Raw genomic sequence first — 18,678 nt, 5'->3', positions numbered from 1 at the left:
AATAAATTCCACAAAAATTTTTGAAATTTTTTACTGATTGTACCAGGTTAGTCTTTATTTTTTAAATTTTGCCTGTTTTTTTTTTTTTTAATGTTATTTTATATAAGTGATAATCAGTTTGATCCTTACTGCCCACTATTAAAGATTAATTTTAAAGCTTTTACACTGTGGCATAAAATGTTTTGTCGAATGTAACTTTATATGAACTAGAACTAAATCAATACTTTTTATTTTATTATTGTAAGAGAGTTCAGATCAAAGACATCAAATAATCCTAACTTGTTCCTGAAAAAGTGTATTTTAACCTTGAAAAAGCCTTGAATACTCCTTGAAAAATATTTCCAATTTTTTTATACGCACCATGTGTCTGTTGTGCTGTAAATTTGATGCTTTATATTATAGTCGAGTTGAGTTTTTGAACTTGTTTGTCATTGCACAATATAATGAATTATGTTGTGCCTTGTGTGCTTGTATAGCCGCTGAACATCACACTCGGAGGTTCCCTTCAGTTATGACTTTAGCCGTTGGAAGGGCCCTGAAGACATATCTTTTTTTTCGAATTTCAAACTTTGTTGGATCAGAAGAAGCCAAATAACTTCTGATTCAACACTTCCTATGTACTGATTTGGAATGGAGCTTGGAGGTTTTTGTAACTATGACAGATTTAACATGCACTAGTGTGTGCACCCTTAGTGTATATAGAAGGCAGGGCTTGGATTTGAAAGTGTGGAGGCTCTGGGGTAACGAAGGAGTGGAGGCCCTAATCAGGGTTCGAAAAATCATCATATTTTCCAAAATATCTGATTCTTTGATATATATCCAGATATTTTGATATATTTGTATATATCCGATATTTTCAATCAGCACTTTAATAATAAATACATCCTGAAGTTACTGCTATTAATTTTTTTGTATTATTATTATTATAATTTATAGGGGAGAAAAAAAAATTGCCACCGTGTGAAAGTTAGAATATTTTGTAAAAATTTTATTGTGGTGGCCCCTTTGTTGTGGAGGCCTCGGGGCAGTAGCCCCACCTGCCCTCGCCTAAAACAGACTCTGATAGAGGGTCTTCGATGGGCTAATATTGAAACCATGACCCTTCACTAGGGTGTGTCGAAAAATGCTTTTTTCCCTAATCAATTTCTAATAGCGCAGAAAACTTGCTCATTGGCATCCTAATAATGGGAAAAATAATTTAAAAAATGATAATTAATTTTTGTAATTTTGCAAAAGTTTTGTGTACGGGGTGTGTTGCGAGTAGCATAATCCATTAGCAGCAGACGAATGATCAAGGCTTGCAAGTATATTACGATACATTTATTAACACATACACACACACGCGGCCGAAGCCGTTCGAACTTTCTTAAGGACTGGCTAACTACAGTGAACAAGTTACGGTTACAGTTACACATACAAATACGATTACGATTACAAACATAAATACATAACATTCCTCCCCCCTAAGTTTTATAGTCTTTAAACCATTCTGGTGGACGCCTGTTCCTAACAGGCCTCTGAGACTGTGGCCCAGGACCGGGGCCGCTTGCAGTCACTGCGTCAGGATCATCATTAGTCGAATACTGCACTGGGCCGTTGTCGACATCACCTACTAAAGGCAAATCATCAGACATTGTAGGAGAGTCTTGAGAAGAACCTGAAGATTGAGCTCGCACTGGTGATCTCGGTAGAATATCCGAGTAGATTTCATCGGAATTATCAGAAATATCCGACTGAGAAGTCGGAACAACCCGGCTCCTTAGTTGATCAACGTGTCTTTGCCAGACCATGCCCTCATCTGTTTGTACTACGTACGTAGTCATACCAAGAACGTCTGTAATTGTAGCGGGAACCCACTTCCGATGAGAAGGGAATCCTAGTGCATAAACAGCTTCTAAGGGAGCGAACATTTTTACCCTTGTGCGATGATTTAAGTTGTCCCGTTCTTGTTTAGTGTTAATGGCTTCTGATAAGTCAGGATGCAATTTGTCAAGACATGTTTTTAATCTTCGATTCATCAGCAGCTCTGCAGGAGACATGCCTGTAGTAGAATTTGGTGTCGCGTGTTGAGAAAATAAGAATGCTGCAAGTCGATATTCCCAATTTCCGCTAATAATTCTCTTTAAGGCATTCTTAGTCGTCTGCACCATGCGTTCCGCCTGTCCATTTGAAGATGGATGATGTGGTGCTGTAGGAACAAATTTAATACCGTTCCTAACCAAAAAATCTTGAAATGCTTCAGAAGTGAAGGATGGACCATTATCCGAGACTAGTATATTGGGTATACCATGAGTAGCAAATAATTTTCTTAATGCATTTATCGTTGCGGCGGACTCGGTGGAAGGAACCCGCACTACTTCCAACCACTTAGAAAATGAGTCAACAACAATAAGAAATAACGAATTTTGAAATGGACCCACATGCTCGATGTGGATTCGAGCCCATGGAGTCTTCGTGTTTTCCCCTGGAATAACCGTTTTTGGAGGTACATTTCTTGTCTGTTGACACGTTTCACATGAGTTGACCACCTTTTCTAGATCTTTGTCGATGCCAGGCCACCAGACATAGCTTCTAGCAAGAGCTTTAGTTTTAATAATACCCTGATGAGTATTATGTAATATTCCCAACAGGTCAGCTTGAGCTTTTTTTGGAATACAGTAATTTCCGGAAGAAACGGTGCGGCGCATACGTGTTTAAAAGTAAAATTTTATTCAGCTGCGGCGTTTCTAGCGCTGCGGCGTTTAGAAGCGAAAAAAAAAAAAAAAAAATTCCGGCCGCGAATCCAAACAAGCAAGCTGGGAGAAAGGAGATTTCAGGTTTCCTCCTCGTTTTTCCCCTCCTACTCATACCCCTACTCACCCCTACTACTTCCCCTCCTACACCCCACCCGTTCGGTGAAATGGATTGATCCATACCTGTTTCGGCGGGAGCGTGCTAGGAGCGAGCACGTGGCGTGATATTTGTTGCATTCTTTCGCTCGCATATCTCTCGCTTGTATCTTTCTTCGCTCTCCTCAACTTTTTCGCTTGTATTGCAGCTTCTTGCAGCGCTCGCTGAGCGAAAAGTGAATTTTTGTCAGTCGCACCTCTAAATTTATTTACGATGGCCCCTAAGCGACATCGCAGTTACACTGCAGGATTCAAATTGACAGTCATCGGTAGAGCTGCTGAAATTGGTAACAGGGCGGCTGGAAGAGAATTCGACGTAGATGAGAGATGTGTTCGTCGCTGGCGCTTGGAGAAGGAAAATTTGGAAAAGATGCAAAAATCGAAACGTGCGAGACGGAGCGGAACTGTGAAATGGCCCCAACTAGAAACGCAACTTGCCGCATGGATAAAAGAGCAGAGGGAAAAGGGCTTTCCCGTATCAAGAATAAAAGTTCGCCTGCAAGCCAAGAAAATGGCTCAGTTAATGAACGTGAAAGATTTCAAAGGCGGGCCATGCTGGTGTTATCGTTTCATGGCTCGTCACAAAATTTCCGTTCGTTGTAAAACGACGACTAGTCAACAGTTACCTAGTGACTGGCAGGAAAAAAAACTGCCTTCTTGGATTTCGTCAAAAATTCAGTCGAGAATGGGAAGTTCTCGCTTTCGCAAATCATCAACATGGATGAAACGCCTTTGACGTTCGACTGCCCGGCAAATAGAACTGTCGACCAGACTGGTGTAAAAACTGTGTCCATCACTACGACTGGTCACGAGAAGACCTCATTCACTTGCGTGTTGGCTTGTGCTGCTGACGGTGCAAAATTAAACCCTCTTCTAATATTTAAGAGGAAAACAATACCAAATGGAAATTTCCCCAAGGACGTCATCATCACGGCGAACGAAAAAGGGTGGATGAACGAGGCCGTGATGATGGAATGGCTCGAAAGTGTTTGGCGGCGCCAGAAAGGAGCCTTTTTCCAGCCTAAGGGCCTACTGGTGATGGACAGTATGCGGTCCCACCTACTGGATACTGTCAAAACAAAGTGCAAAGCACTCTCGGCCACGTTAGCCATAATTCCTGCCGGCCTGACCAAAGTTCTACAACCATTGGACTTATCGGTGAACAAGGCCTTCAAAGCTGAAATGCGACGGCAGTGGGAGGCTTGGATGAGTGACGGTTTACATTCCTTCACTAAGGGGGGGAAAATGCGCCGTGCCTCCTATGAAGAAGTTGCCACTTGGGTGTCAACCTCGTGGAATTGTGTGACAGAAAAAATAATCATGTCTGGATTCAGCCAAGCAGGCATTTGTGTTAGTGAAAATGACTTTGTTGAGGATGATGATGAGGTTGATGAACCTGAACCTCACATAGTGTCTTCTACTAATATAGATGAGGACATGTTAAAATTGTTTAATTCCGATACGGAAGAATCAGATTTTGAAGGTTTTTAATGTGTGTAATGCTTGAAAATATATCTTTTTATTTATGTCAAAATGTGGTTTGTTTAATTTATAGCAAAATTTGTTGATGTGTTTTTATTTGTCAGAATATGTGTTAAAACTGTTAAAATCACTTTCCATCAATGCATTTACTTAATTACTACCGGCGTTTATCGTTTTTATAAAGGTAAGTTCATTGATAATTAATTTTTTAGCTTCGTTAGTATGCGGCGTTTACGGTGATGCGGCGTTTCTGTGCATTTCAAAAATTTTTAATGCGTTTTTTGGGGAGTGCGGCGTTTACGCCGATGCGGCGTTTCTTCCGGAAATTACTGTAATTACCCTCGCTCCCCATAGCAAGCAACCTTTGTGTACAGACAGTTCTAACTTTCTTGTGTAAAACGGTTCAAATACCTTATCGGGATTTCGTTCGGGCCATCCTCTCCATGTCCAGTTGAGAACTCGAGATAATATGGGATCTAGGGCCGTAAGACGAGCTAAATCGGCACATTTCAAGAGCGGCTTCTTCAAAGCTTCCAACAACAAAATTTCCATTGGAGAATTTTCTTCATTGGGCGACATTGGCTGTGGAAGGCGACTTAGACCGTCAGCGTTGGTTATTTCTTTTTCTGGTTTATAGACTAAATTGTAATCATATGAACTTAACATGTTCGACCATCTCTGCATTCTTGGAGAGAGCATTGAAGGTATAGGTTTGTTCGGAGCTAAAAGTCCTAACAACGGTTTGTGATCGCTGCGAATTTCAAATTTCTGTCCAAATAAGAAGTTATGGAACTTCTTGACACCTTGAATAATAGCCAATGCTTCTTTGTCGATTTGTGCATATCGACGTTCTGTTTTATTCATCGTTCGTGAATAATATGCTATTGGAGCTTCTGTGCCATCTTCTAGTTGATGACTTAACACTGCTCCGATTCCAAACTGAGATGCGTCACAAGTTAAAATGATGGGCTTCTTTTCGTCAAAATGAGTAAGTAGAGTTTCCGCCGACAGGAGTCGCTTTACCTTTTCAAATGCAGACTGATGAGTGTTTGTCCACGTCCAGTGAGCATCCTTGTCTAAGAGACGATGAAGTGGTTCGGCTATGTCAGCCTTGTTTTTCAAAAACACATGATAAAAGCTTAAAAGTCCTAAAAATGCTTGAAGCTCTTCCTTGGACTTGGGAGTTGGAGCATTGCGAATAGCATCAACCTTGTCTTTGGTTGGCTTAATTCCATCTTTATCAATGTGAAATCCTAAATATTGAATACTTGAAGCTCCGATGATGCACTTTTCTTTGTTGAGTCTTAAGCCAGATTCTGAAAACATCTTTAAAACTTGCCTGAATCTCTCTATAAGTTCTTCCATAGTTGATCCTTTTATTAAAACATCATCAAAATACGGCAGCACGCCTGGAATACTCGATAACAGCCTTTCAATGAACTGTTGAAAAATTCCGGGAGCAGAAGATATTCCAAATTGCAAGCGTTTACATTTAAATGCACCCTTGTGAGTTACGATTGTTTGGGCCATAGCACTGTCTTCATCAACGGTGAGTTGTAGGTAAGCTTGCGAAAGATCTAGTTTGATGAAATAACGACTACCTGCAAGTTCAGCTAACACTTGACTCACAGCAGGAACTGGATATGGGTATTGACCCAAAGCTCTGTTTAATGTGCATTTATAATCACCGCAAAGTCGAATTTCTCCATTGGATTTCAGAATCGGGACCACAGGAGTTGTCCATTCTGCATAATCCACCGGCTCAATTGCCCCTTGTTCTTGCAACCGTTGCAATTCCTTCTCGATTTTTTGTTTTAGTGCATATGGTACCGTTCTAGCTTTTAATTGGATTGGACGAAAGGTTGGATCTAATTTGAGTGTTATAGGTGCACCTTTGTAAGTCCCTAACTCATCTTTGAAAACGTCTGAAAATTCCTCCACCACACTGTCCAGAGTTAAGTTACTGATCCTATGAACTCCAGTTAAACATATTCCCAATGGCTCAAACCAATTTGTGCCTAGCAAGCTTTCTCTAGGCTCCTTAGCAATTAAAATTGGAAGTTTTCCTTTGAAAGATGAATAATGCACGTCAACGTCACATTGTCCTAAAATTTTGACAGCATTCTTGTTGTAATCTCTAATTATGTAAGGACAATTTTCTAATCTCGGAGGATTAGTAGGGAACAGTTCTTTAAATGTAAAATTATCAATAATTGTAACTTTAGCACCAGAGTCTACTTCCATAATAACTGGCGATTCATTTGTATGAACAGTAGCTTTCAATTTTGAACAGTTAACATTGTTTACACATAAGTATTTTAACTGCAGAGACTCAACATCAGGAACAGTGTCGATTAAATTTGCAGAATTAGTGTTAAAATTTTTCTTAAACACTTGCTTATTATTTGGAAAATTATTAAATTTACTTCTACATACCCTTGCAATATGTCCTTTCCTCTTACAAACATGGCATTCAGCATCTTTAAATTTACTCTGTATTCTAGGGTGATTACCCCCACAGCCAGAACAGTTCTTCGATTTTGAACGATCTTTGTTTACATTCTGTTTCTGATTCCACTTGTGAGTTGAGTTGTTATTCCTGACTTGAATCGGTTTCACGGAAAGTGAATCAGAATTTCGTATTTCTTTTACGTTTCTACTAGCAGTTTCCGCTGCAATTGCTTTATCCAGGACATCCGAAAACGTTAGAGAAGTTTCAGAGAGTAATCTTCGTTGTAGATTTTCATCTTTAATTCCACAAACCAATCTATCTCTTAACATTACTTCTAGCGATGCTCCGAAATTGCAATGTTCTGCCAATCTTCTTAATTCAGAAACAAATGAAGAAATTGTTTCTTCGTTTTGTTGTTTTCTACGATAAAATAAATATCGCTGAAATATTTCGGATGGTTTGGGCGAAAAATGAGCTTTAACAGTTTTAATCAAATCTGCGAACTTGATACTCGTTGGGACGCTCGGTGATACCAAGGAACGTATTACAGAGTATGTGTCAGGACCACATACGCTTAAAAATACAGCACGTTTTTGTTCATCTTTTTCAATAGAATTTGCTTCAAAGAAACATTCCAATCTTTCGTAGTAAGAGTCCCATGACAAAGGTTTCGATACGTCAAAATGTTCCAGAGTTCCGATAGTAGACATGATGGCGAAAATTTTGCACACAATTTCAAAAATTAACACTCGTAAATGCTTTTAATACTCGCAATTGGTCTTGATATAGGCGAAAACAACTTACAGAACATGCAGAATTGCATCGGCGTCAGTTTCGATTTTGTTCACAAAGAACACAAAAGTTCGTTCTGCTGATTCCGCGATGATTCATCATCCGGTCCTCGTCGCCAAAATTTTTGTGTACGGGGTGTGTTGCGCTTAGCATTATCCATTAGCAGCGGACGAATGATCAAGGCTTGCAAGTATATTACGATACATTTATTAACACATACACACACACGCGGCCGAAGCCGTTCGCACTTTCTTAAGGACTGACTAACTACAGTGAACAAGTTACGGTTACAGTTACTCATACAAATACAATTACGATTACAAACATAAATACATAACAAAAAGCTCTCAAGTTGAGAATAAAATCGCAATTTTTAAAGATGTAAATTGTTTTCAAAAAATAATTTACTTCATTTCTAATAGTATAAAAATACATTTTGTAGTTACTGAAATGTATAGAAAAACTTGGAGGTAGATTGTCGATCATTTGAATTTGCGCAGAAAGCCTTAAAATACCATCTTTAAAGTAATAAAAATTCTTAAGCTTACATAAGACTATAGAACATCCATTTTCATGTTTTACATACATTTCTATTATTCTGAAATGACTCAAGACTCACAACGGTACAGGCCTGTCATTTCAAATTTTCTAGAGGGGAGGTGGGGGGTTTAAAGGACGCAATTTCAATGGAAGTTTCAACAGAAAACATCAAAAATCATGCCCAACCAAATGTAAATGCATTTTTTTCTCAAAGCTGTAGTGGGGGGGGGCAATAAACCACCCTCTGATCCCCTAAATGACGGACCTAATCAGGTAGCGATGGCAGCAAGTCGAGTCCAGCTCACCACCCTACCCAATCAATCAACCTACCAATTTAGGTGTGATTTATTTTGCTGAAGTTCTTTAAATTCTGATTTTGATTCAAATGTTCTTGATCTAATAGTTATTTACTATGAAAACCTTCTGGGTTTTAATGCTTGCAACAGTTTCTTGCAGCCTCTGTCACAAGTTTTGCCCATTTCTCTACCGATTTAGTGTGGTATCAAATATTCAAGCTATGGCAAGGCTTTGACTTTCAATGAAATTCAAAACCTTCTGTTGCCATATTTGACAAGGCATGAAAACCCAGATGGTTTTATTAAGTAGACAACATTCAGGTCAAGATCTTTGATGAAAAAATTCATACTGTCAGAATTTAAAGAACTTAAACAGAAAAATCACACACAAATTGATTGATAGGTTGAATAGTGTGTTTGTGTGTAGGTGGGGGGGAAGGGGACTCGACTCTCTGCTACCTGCACGTGGTGAGTCCTGAGACATTTTAACATAATGGAAAAATAAGTAAAGCATTAAAATGGATTTTTAATATTCATTGAAAGCCAGCAATGCCATAACTTGAATGTTTGATAACACACTCAATCGGTAGAGAGATGAGCAAAACTTGTGACAGAGGCTGAAGGAAAATGCCGCAAATTGTGAAAACAGAGTAGGTTTTAATAGTAAATAACAATCAGATCTAGAACATCTGATACGAAGTCAGAATTTAAAGAATTTCAGCCAAATGATTTACACACAGATTGGTAAGTTGATTGGGCAGGTTGGCAAGTTAGACTCGGCCTGCTGCCAACGCCACATGATTAGGCGGGGATTCATTTAGAGGGTCGAGGGTGATTTATTGCCTTCTACCACGGCTTTGAGAAATAAATGTATTTAAATTTGGGTGGGCATGATTTTTGCTGTTTTCCTTTGAAACTTCCATTGAAATTGCGTCCTTTGCCCCCCCCCCTTGACCCCTCTGGAAAATTTGAAATGATGGGCCTAAGTCATTTCATCATAAGAGAAATGTATGTAAAACATTAAAACGGATGTTTAATAATGTATTTTTATTGCTTTATGTCAGTTTAATAATTTAAAAAAAAATATGACTTTTACTTTAAAAATGGTATTTTAAGGCTTTCTGAGCGAAATCAAATGATTGACAATGTGCCCACAAATTTTCTCTATACATTTCGGTAACTACAAGGTGAATTTTTTATAGTATTAGAAATGAAGTATATTATGTTTTGAAAAAAATACACGTCTTTAAAAATTGCAGATTTTTTCTATCTTTTCTTAACTTGAGGGCTCTTGCGCAATTTCAAAAATTATTTAAATTTTTTAATTATTTTTCCTGTTATTAGAATGCCAATGCGCAAGTTTACCGCTCTATTAGAAATTGATTAGAAAAAAAAAGTGTTTTTCGACCCACCCTACCCTTTACCCATGCATCCAGTAGTCCCATGCCTTACTGATCAGGCTACCTCTACCCCTATGCCGCCGAAAAGGTTGCATGATAAGTTTGTCCTGTTACACTTATATGTTGCCATGTGAGTGGCACAATATATTCTAGTTATTATGTCCAAAAGCCTAATTGAGAATTTTAAGGGTTGTATTATAATCCTAATAGAAGCTTTTATAAATTGTGTCTTACCACAATGGAGAGAATGAAGAAATGAATAAGTAAATGATCAAATAAATGAGAGAGTAAGCAAGTAAGTGAGTAGAAATGAGGAAGTGAAAAATGAATGAACAAGTGAGTAAATTACCAGAAGTTGGCCATTGAGTACTAGAACTTCTGTTGAGGTAGGATAATATTCCTTCTTCAAACAAATTTAAGTATTTCTTATAACTCTGCATTTCGTTGACTCACTACAGAGAAGCTATTGAAATTCATGAATATAAAAGTAATTTAACAAAAAAAAAAAAAAATTAGTTGTAATGTTTCAGAATTCAGTGATTAGATGTTCTCTCAAGACTAAAGAGGATAACCTATCAGAAACTGCAATGCTAAACCTGATATTAATCCTTGGTTGAATGCTTATTAAGATCCACAATGCACGTTGAACTCATTTGTTCTCTGAAGAAAATAGAGAAATGTCAAACAAAACATTATCCCAAAATATACTTGAAAGACTGATACCTTAATACACTGTACAGATCTGGACCTTTTAACCTGGATTATAATTCTGTAATTGTTTTTCAACTTTTATTGGGAGAATAACATACAACTTATTTTGGGGAGAAAATGATCAAATTATCAAAAATATTTTGTGCTGCTAAAATAATACTATGATTATAATTGAAAGCAACTTGAAGAAAGCACAAATTGTCTGGAAATATTTTCGATAGCTATTTCAAGGCTACAATGGAGCTTCTTCATCAGTGCAACTGTACTCAATTTTAAATTTTAAATATTTAAATTGCTTTTTTTGCATTATTTTTCATTTTCATCAAGCTATTTGGTTGCTGAAAATTTATAATTTTGATTTACTTTTTTTTTATAGCCCGCACACATAAAGTCCTGCTTCCTTGGCTCTAATCTTACAATTCCTATTACAGAGGGGCAGCTTAATTTAGGTAGTTGGCAAGGTGTTTGGCTTTGCGAGCATAGAAATAGAGCTGGTAAGTATAATACAGATCATTTCATGAATTTTAATTTAACATTTTTTCTTAAATGTGTACCATACCATAGAAGTATTGTTTATTAAGCTAATTTTTTATGAATTGAGAAACTAAAAATTCTTTTGTTGACAATTTTCAAAGTGAATTTTACCTCTTTTTTGAAATATTATATTTATTTATTTTATTTTTTATTTTATTATTTTTTATTTATCTGTTTATTTATTTATTTATTTATTTATTTTTTTGAGCAATCAAATTGCTAATTGACCTCACTTGATTGAAATTGGCATTCTTTCGGTTCACCGACCTCCGCTCATGGTTGCTCCTCCTGGGCAGTGCCTTCTATTGCTCCCGAAATCGACTTTATTTATACCCGAGCCTCTCGACTTTACACAATTCTCTTTAGACGAAAAACAGCGTTCAGCACACAACATCAAGCATCCAGCCCCTGGCATTCATTTTAATTCAAGGTCTTGAATTCAAATTATGTTTTTCGCAATCATGATTGCAATAAGAACCATTTGTTGAAACAAAACATGCAATGAGTTGGTTTCTATCGTAATTTGTGATTGCAAAAAACATGTGAATTCAAGACAGCAAAATTCAAAATAACGTCAGGAGTTGAATTATTTTTCTACATTTGTTCTTATGAACTTGTACTTTTGCAGGAATAGATTTGATTTACCTAGTGACTGCACAAACATTTTCACTATTTTAGGGACAAACTGAGACTTTAATATGTCTTTTCGAATATCCGTCATTTTACAATGTCTGTGCCTAAAAAAGAAAGTTACCTTTTGCAACCTCAGTACCCAATGCAAGTTTAACGGTCACCACTTCCAAAACTGGTTTTTGTGATTCACACGATGAAGGATACATGTTATAATGATTTTCCTAAAATTACTATTTTGTTTAAGACTACTAAAATGCTTAATGTTTCAATCTTTGTCCTGAATATCCTAAAATTTTATTATTTTGCACTGTCTTTTTTCGGAAAGAGAAAGTTCCACACAGATTTTTCTATTAAGTCTTGTTCACTTAATGTTTAGGTCTCAAAATTCTGGTTAAATAAGATTTGCAGTTGTATGTTACAGAATTCAATTATCTGCTAAACAGGAAGTAATCTTTAGATGATTTGCTGGCAAAAATCTTAATGCTGATACTTTTCTCAGCATGCAACTTTTAAACTTAGGGTCAAAAGATTGCTTTCAATTTTTCACAGAAATATTAATCCTGGATAAAGTAGATACTTAAAATAATAATGTAGCTCTATAACTAAATTAAAAGTGTCTTCTGGCCACTTACTGTTAAATAAAAAATTGAATTTTCAAGTCTTTACTTATGAAAACCTATTTTATGTTTTTTTAAATGCCTCTTGAACCTGTTAAACCAAAAGTGGAAGCTCTCCTTTTCAGAGAATGTTGTACTCAAAGGTGCTCGATCTGCAGTAAATCATCCAAAAAAATTTTAACTGGCCATTTTGTAAAAAAAATTTAGAAGTGCTTTCAAAATTTTGCTTTCAAACGGCTGTAGAAAAAAAAGGTAACACATTTTTACAAATGGTGAATTTTATTTTAAAGAGGAAAACATCATCCCTCTAATAGAAAACCACATCAAACTCTGGTTAGAAAATACTAAAATCCCAAGCTCTGTGTTTCTACTATGGCATATGGTTAACAGTTTTTGTGAGAAACTTGTGAAAGAGAACAGTTTTCTTCCAATAATGCACTTTAAATGCTACTATACTTGGGATTGTGGCTTCAAAAATATAGCTTTCTACTTCCTCTACCTTTTATCCCTTCTCTAATATTCATCCAAGCGCATCAAGCAAGTCATTTTATCATAAACATCAGGCTGCTACTGAAATGAACGTTAAATAATTGGCCAGTGCAAGATAAATAACACCAGTCTGTTAAGTTCATCAACAGTTTAAAAATTATGCAACAAGCTATGCAGAAATATTTTTCTTCAATGGGGTCAAATTATGATGACATTATTATTTTTCTTACATTAAATTTGAAAGCAACTTTTTTTCTACAATATTGTTCCCAGCATGTTGACTACACTTTTCAAAAAGATTTTCCAGGCTGGAAATACCTAAAAAGAAAGTTAATTGCTACTACCTCACTATTTCGGCCTTACTGTAACCACTCCTCCACTCTACCATGCACAGAACAAAACTCTTTACTAAACACCATATGAATACAGTCGAACCCCTCTATAGCGAATCCGGGATATAGCGATCCCTCGGTTGTAGCGAACCTTTTAATTGGTCCGAACTGAAGCCTTATGTCATTAATACAATTCCATATGCTTATAACGATCCAGAAACACGAAAAAATCGGCTATAACGATCCTAAAAGGTCTGAATTTTTAAATTCTTCTTTGCACATGCCCCAATGAAATTCTTTAGCATTTGTTCTTTCAGCAAACTCCATCTTCTACAATGCTCACCCCTTTTTCTAGGAAATCCCCAGTCCAAACCACATTCCTCCTTTATTGTTCCTTGCAAGAGCAGCTGCTTCTTCAGGGGTGGGGGTGGGGGGCGAGCTGGTTTTCAAGCTCCCTCAATTTTCTCAACTGGTTTTAGTCAGAGAACGAGCTTATTGGTCACTCTGTGCGTTTGCTCTGATTTTTAGTTTCCTTTCCACTGCGGATAATCGTGTGAACTAAGTGAAATCATCATGGCCAGTGGAAATAAAGGCAAAGCATTTTCTGTTGAAGAAAAAGTGCAATTAATTCGCAAATTAGAAAGTGGCGAAATCCAATCCTCACTTTGCAAAACATTTTCGCTCTCAAAATCTACTGTAGCCACTATTTGGAAGAACCGTGATGCAATTGTTTTTGCCTATGAAAGAAACATAAACGGCTGTAAAAAAATGCGAAAAGCAGAAAGACAAAATGTAGATGAAGCATTATTTAAGTGGTTCACTCTGCAGAGGAACAGAAATGTACCGATAACGGGAGAAATTCTGCAGGCAAAGGCAAATGAATTTGCCGAACATTTTAATGAAAAAGGTTTTGTCTGTTCTAACGGGTGATTGGATAGATTCAAGAAACGGCACAACATAACGAGTGGAAAAGTTGTGGGTGAAGCTGCAAGTGTGTGCTCTTCTGATGTGAAGGATTGGATGCAAAATGTGTGGCCAGACATCATTCGAGATTACGACGAAAAGGATATTTTTAACGCTGACGAAGCGGGCTTATTTTATAAGTTGACTCCAAATCAAACATTGAAGTTAAAAGGTGAAAAATGTGTCGGCGAAAAACACTCCAACATAAGAATAACCATTCTTGTTTGTGCTAACATGACTGGCTCTGAAAAACGAAAGTTGATGGTTATTGGAAAATCGAATAAGCCCAGGTGCTTTAAGAACGTGAAGAAACTCCCTGTAGTTTATAAATCAAACAAAAAAATCTTGGATGACTGCTGACTTGTTCCAAGAGTATCTCCAACAATGGGATAAGGAGCTGTCCCAAGGGAAAAGAAAATTTTTTGTGCTGATAGACAATTGTTCAGCACACGTTGAACCAAGGAACTTACAATGGATTAAAGTCGTTTTTCTCCCTCCCAACACTACTTCAGTAATGCAACCCATGGAACAGGGAGTAATTCGTAGCCTTAAATGTCATTACAGAAAACAGCTAATCTTGCGCATTTTAGAATGTTACGATAACAACAAGGACTGACATTTCCCTCCTTGATGCCATTGTTTTGGTTGAAAAATCTTGGAGGATGGTATCTGACTCAACTATCAGAAACTGTTTTCGTCATGCTGGACTTAGAAAAACGCAACAGGATGAAGATAAAGGCAATGATGCGGACGATGATGATGACAACCTTCCCATTTCCAAGTGGCTGGAAAAACACGGAGTGCATGTATTTCCTCAAAGTGAAATTGAACATTTCGAATCTTGTGATCACGATGTTGCTACATCTGGCAAAGTTAGTGACAGTGATATCGTATCAGAAGTAAGCGAAAAGATGAACTTGGCTTTAGATATGGATGACGATTCTTCGGACAATGATGAAGGAACGGAAGATGCAAATCCAGGACCGTCCATTCCCGCTGCAAAAGCAGCTGTAAATATTTTGAACAATTTTTTTTGCGACTGAAAACATTGACAAACATATTGTGGATTCTTTTGCAGTAGTTGAGAAAAAAATTAATGATATGTATATAAAATCTAAAAGTTTTCAACCGAAAATAACGTCTTTCTTCCATGCTACTGATAAATAAAAAAAAGGTAAAATTTTAATTTGCTTATTATTGAGTAAAATATACATAGTTACTAGTTATTTCTAAAACTTCATTTTATTACCCTAACTACTAATGAAGTCGTTGTGCAAATATGATATTTATTATTGTAAAATGTTACCGAATTTTGACTTTTTTTTTTTTTTGAAAATCGGATGTAGCGAACCCCCGGTTATAGCGATCTCTCAAGTCAGTCCGTTGAGGGTTCGTTATAGGGGGGTTTGACTGTATAAACAAACAGCAGTGACTGAATTATAGCATGAAGCAACATGAGGTTAAAGATAAGTGAGTAGCTGTTAGCAAAGCTTATTTAATGCTATTTAAGTTAGTTTCAACTTGAAATGCACATAGGTGAGATATTTTCTAAGTTCTGTTTTCGTACAAAGTATTGCAAGTAAAATATTTATGAAAAGGAACAGTCAAGAAAGCTTCTAACTGCTAAAACTACAAACAACAATTATGAAAAATGCCGAAATAGCAGAAAATTGCAAACATGCTTCCAAATTATAAGGATTTTTCACTGAAAAAAAGATATAAGCTTACAGGGTTAAAGAGTTCCGACAAAAGAGACTAGGGAGAATTATAAAGTTTAAAAAATAAAAAAAAAAACTCTCCAAACAAACAATTAAAAAGTTAAGATCCATTAAAGAAAATTTAATGCAAAATGTGTTAAGAAAAATGTGTAAATGCCAAAATTAAAAATGCCTAGTTAACTAGTACAAATGACAGGAGGAACCCTCATCTGTTTTGTTGCAAGAGATGGGACAAGTAGCCCTGGCAATTGCTGCTAAATACCATAATCTTGAAAAACTTTCCAATGTAAATCTAGCTGTGGTTAGAACTTTTTCTCAAAACAATTCATCAAAAATGTTTTTGATGAACAAGAGTAATACTAAGATTATACAATATAATAGTAAGATATAAAATTTTCTCCCATTAACTTTAATCATTTATTCATTTCACTTTGTAGTGTAAATTTCCTCCCAGATATAGTTTTTCAGCTATTCCATTGTCCAGAAAAATTAGATACGGTATCTTCATTCGAGGAAATATTTTCTTCATCTGGGGACACATGTTCATCATCGCTGAAAACAACTTCTTCATCATTATCGTTTTCGGATTCATTTTCCGATAATTGTTGCATTTATTCGAGGGTCTCGCCATTTGTAACAAAAGTTCCAGATTTTATTTCATCTGGATTTGAATTTGACAACTTTTTTCGTTTATGTACATATTGTCTTTTCCTCCCAGAAGTAGTTTTTCTGCTATTACATTGTCCAGAAAAATTAGATACGGTATCTTCATCCGAGGAAATATTTTCCTCATCTGGGGGCACATATTCATCATCGCTGAAAACAATTTCTTCATCATTATCGTTTTCGGATTCATTTTCCGATAATTGTCGCATATATTCGAGGGCCTCTCTATTCACGCCTATTTCTTCCAGCCATTTTCACATCAGATCAATTTTATCTCCGTGCAAACAAGGCGCCAAAAAATCGAACAGACTGGTACAATCAAACTATCCCAGGCAATGCGAACAACCAGTTGTGAAATCATAAAGAACTGGATGTGCGCCAGTTCACCACTTTCCCTTCTAGGTCAAAACAAAAAACATCAGAAAGAAAACATTCCTTGAATACACTAACCAGACGCATTTTTCCCACAAGGAACGATAACGTTAGGGGGGGGGGAGCGTCTGCAACGATTGTTACTACTACTGCAGACGTCCCCCCCTCCCCCACCTGCACTTCTGTTATCCGTAACAATTTACTGACCTTGAAGTATTGTTTTGCCTTCATCTGGGAAATGGAGAGAGGACTGAAAAAGCTTTTCCTATTCTAGGAAACGTTGAACTGCAACTTAAGTGCTTGTGATTATAATGGGGTCAAAATGACCCATTCCGCAGTTTTAGGTAGAAATATTAAAAACAAAAAAGTGGTAAGTATTTAACTTATCATAATTTCACAGATTATTATTGGTATAAAAATAGAAAAAGTCACGAATTTTTTTTCAACTTCATTCGTAACTTTTTGAGGAAATCGGAAACAAAATTGCTATTGGGTCAAAATGACCCCATCCGCGGTTCTAGTGTTAATTATAAGCTTCCGATATTCAAATTAACTTGAAATTTTTTAATTTATTTTCTGGTGAACTTTATTGTGTATTTGTTAATAGTATTGTCTATTTGATTTAATTTCTTGGATTTGTTTTTACTTTAGGCTCTCGTAAAATGATGGTGACAATCAATGGTGCTTTAAGAGATTAAGGCCTGCAAATTTCTGTAAACCTTACACAATCAAATATCATGTGATTGCTAACAGTATTAAACTCTGCAGTGTTTCTTTCTCTTGCTGCATTTTCTCTTAATCACACGAATTTTCATCATTTTTAGTTACTCTGAGGTTTTATAGTAACTTTTCTGCAATTTTACACTAGTCATTAGTATGTTCTAGAGATTTTTCAGATTACTGACCAAATAGACTTATTATTTCTAGTTTGCTTGCAAACATACAGTAATTATTCATCAAATTGCTCAACCATACATAGATTAGTATTATACTTCAACTATAAAATGGCTGTGTAAAATTTGTACTGTTTATATTTTATCCTATTAGAAAACAATTTTTAGATGACATTATAATTGCACTTCTATCATTTTTAACTATGTTTCATGTTTAAATGCATGCATTTAGTCAATTCTATCTTTCATTTGTATTTTTATTTTGAACTTGATAACTTTAATATTTTAATATGTTGAGGAATTATTTATTGAAATAAATACTATTAAATAGATGTAATGTGATTACTAATAAATGACCATGTTTTTGTTTTCTTTTTTTTTTTTTTTTCTTTTTTTCTGGTTTGTTGTTGCTTGATATGGAAAGCATTCTAATAATTTTTGTGATTGCATATATTCATAGCAAAAGCAATGATGAAGTACATTTACTAGCAGTTAAGTAGCACTTAGTGTAACTTTATGAAAATATAGATAGTTTTATCATGCATTCACGTTGCAACTTTCTTGCAAACATTGTTATGAAATCCTTCCACATAAAATTTACTGCTCTAATCTACATGTTTAAGTACTTCTTATTGAAGTTCTGAAGTTTTAACCTTTTAATCCTTGGCTAAAAACTTTTGTATTCGGGAAGAAATTAATAAGCTATAATTGAAAGGTTTACTTTAATATTTTTACATTTGAATTTTTGTTAGTCATAAAGAAGGAAGGTACAACATAAGTAGCTACAACATAGATATTGCTCAGATTATTATCTAAAATTTATTATGTATTTATCTAAAAATACTCCTTGGCATTTTTAGGGGAGTGAAATTCATATTGCAATCGTGAAGTATAGGTAAA

The 18,678-nt window shown here is 35.9% G+C and overlaps 1 protein-coding gene across 1 annotated transcript in view; it reads left to right on the top strand.

Moving 5' to 3' along the window:
* Window positions 1-17,666, top strand: part of LOC129221804 (UPF0047 protein YjbQ-like) — a 42,986-nt gene extending 25,320 nt beyond the window's left edge. Inside the window, exons 6-7 of the mRNA XM_054856194.1 lie at window positions 10,938-11,055; window positions 17,537-17,666. Of these exons, the coding sequence (XP_054712169.1) occupies window positions 10,938-11,055; window positions 17,537-17,583 (165 nt within the window). The 3' untranslated portion in view covers window positions 17,584-17,666. The remainder of the gene's footprint in view (window positions 1-10,937; window positions 11,056-17,536) is intronic.
* The last annotated feature ends 1,012 nt before the right edge of the window (window positions 17,667-18,678 follow it).

Source organism: Uloborus diversus, chromosome 1 (assembly GCF_026930045.1).
Source record: "Uloborus diversus isolate 005 chromosome 1, Udiv.v.3.1, whole genome shotgun sequence".
Lineage (NCBI taxonomy): Eukaryota > Metazoa > Arthropoda > Arachnida > Araneae > Uloboridae > Uloborus > Uloborus diversus.
Note: the sequence above shows the minus strand (reverse complement) of the source record. Positions and strands in the feature narration are given on the sequence as shown.